We start from the raw sequence: 491 nt of genomic DNA on the forward strand, positions 1-491 counted from the left end.
TAGATGAAGATAATGTCTGTCGTTCATGACGGACGGAATATATGCTTATACGGTCTACAGATAATTACTTGTGTGTGTGTGTGTGTGTGTGTGTGTGTGTTCCATCAAAGTTTTGGCTTCACTTCTAGTGTTAGTTGCATGCGTTATATATCTTCCGTTATTTAAGATTTTGAATAAACTTGTACTCGCATGTTCCCGTCCTGCTATGCCTTACTCTGCTCTGTCCTGCCCAGCTATCCACTGTTAACCATCCCTTGTCTCCCTACCATGCTTTTCTCTGCCCTGGCATTCCCTGTACCCTAATAAACTATTTTAAACTGTACCTTACCCAGTTCTGCCTCATCCAGCCCTACCCAAGCTTGCCTTGCCCTGCAAAAATGTATTCTACCCTGCCCTGCTCTGTTCATTTCATTCTTGCCCTGCCCTGTCCAACCCGGCCTCCACTGACCGAAAGCAAGAAGGAACAGGATAAGTCCCTCACGCGACGTCAT

The 491-nt window shown here is 45.8% G+C and overlaps 1 protein-coding gene across 1 annotated transcript in view; it reads right to left on the reverse strand.

Moving 5' to 3' along the window:
* The window catches only part of LOC145405786 (cystinosin-like), a 49465-nt gene extending 48974 nt beyond the window's left edge, over window positions 1-491 (reverse strand). The window contains exon 1 of the mRNA XM_080277022.1: window positions 449-491. Coding sequence (XP_080133148.1) covers window positions 449-491 — 43 coding nt within the window. The remainder of the gene's footprint in view (window positions 1-448) is intronic.

Source organism: Coenobita brevimanus, chromosome 68 (assembly GCF_032717465.1).
Source record: "Coenobita brevimanus isolate Jiangsu-jjx chromosome 68, ASM3271746v2, whole genome shotgun sequence".
Taxonomy (NCBI): Eukaryota; Metazoa; Arthropoda; class Malacostraca; order Decapoda; family Coenobitidae; genus Coenobita; species Coenobita brevimanus.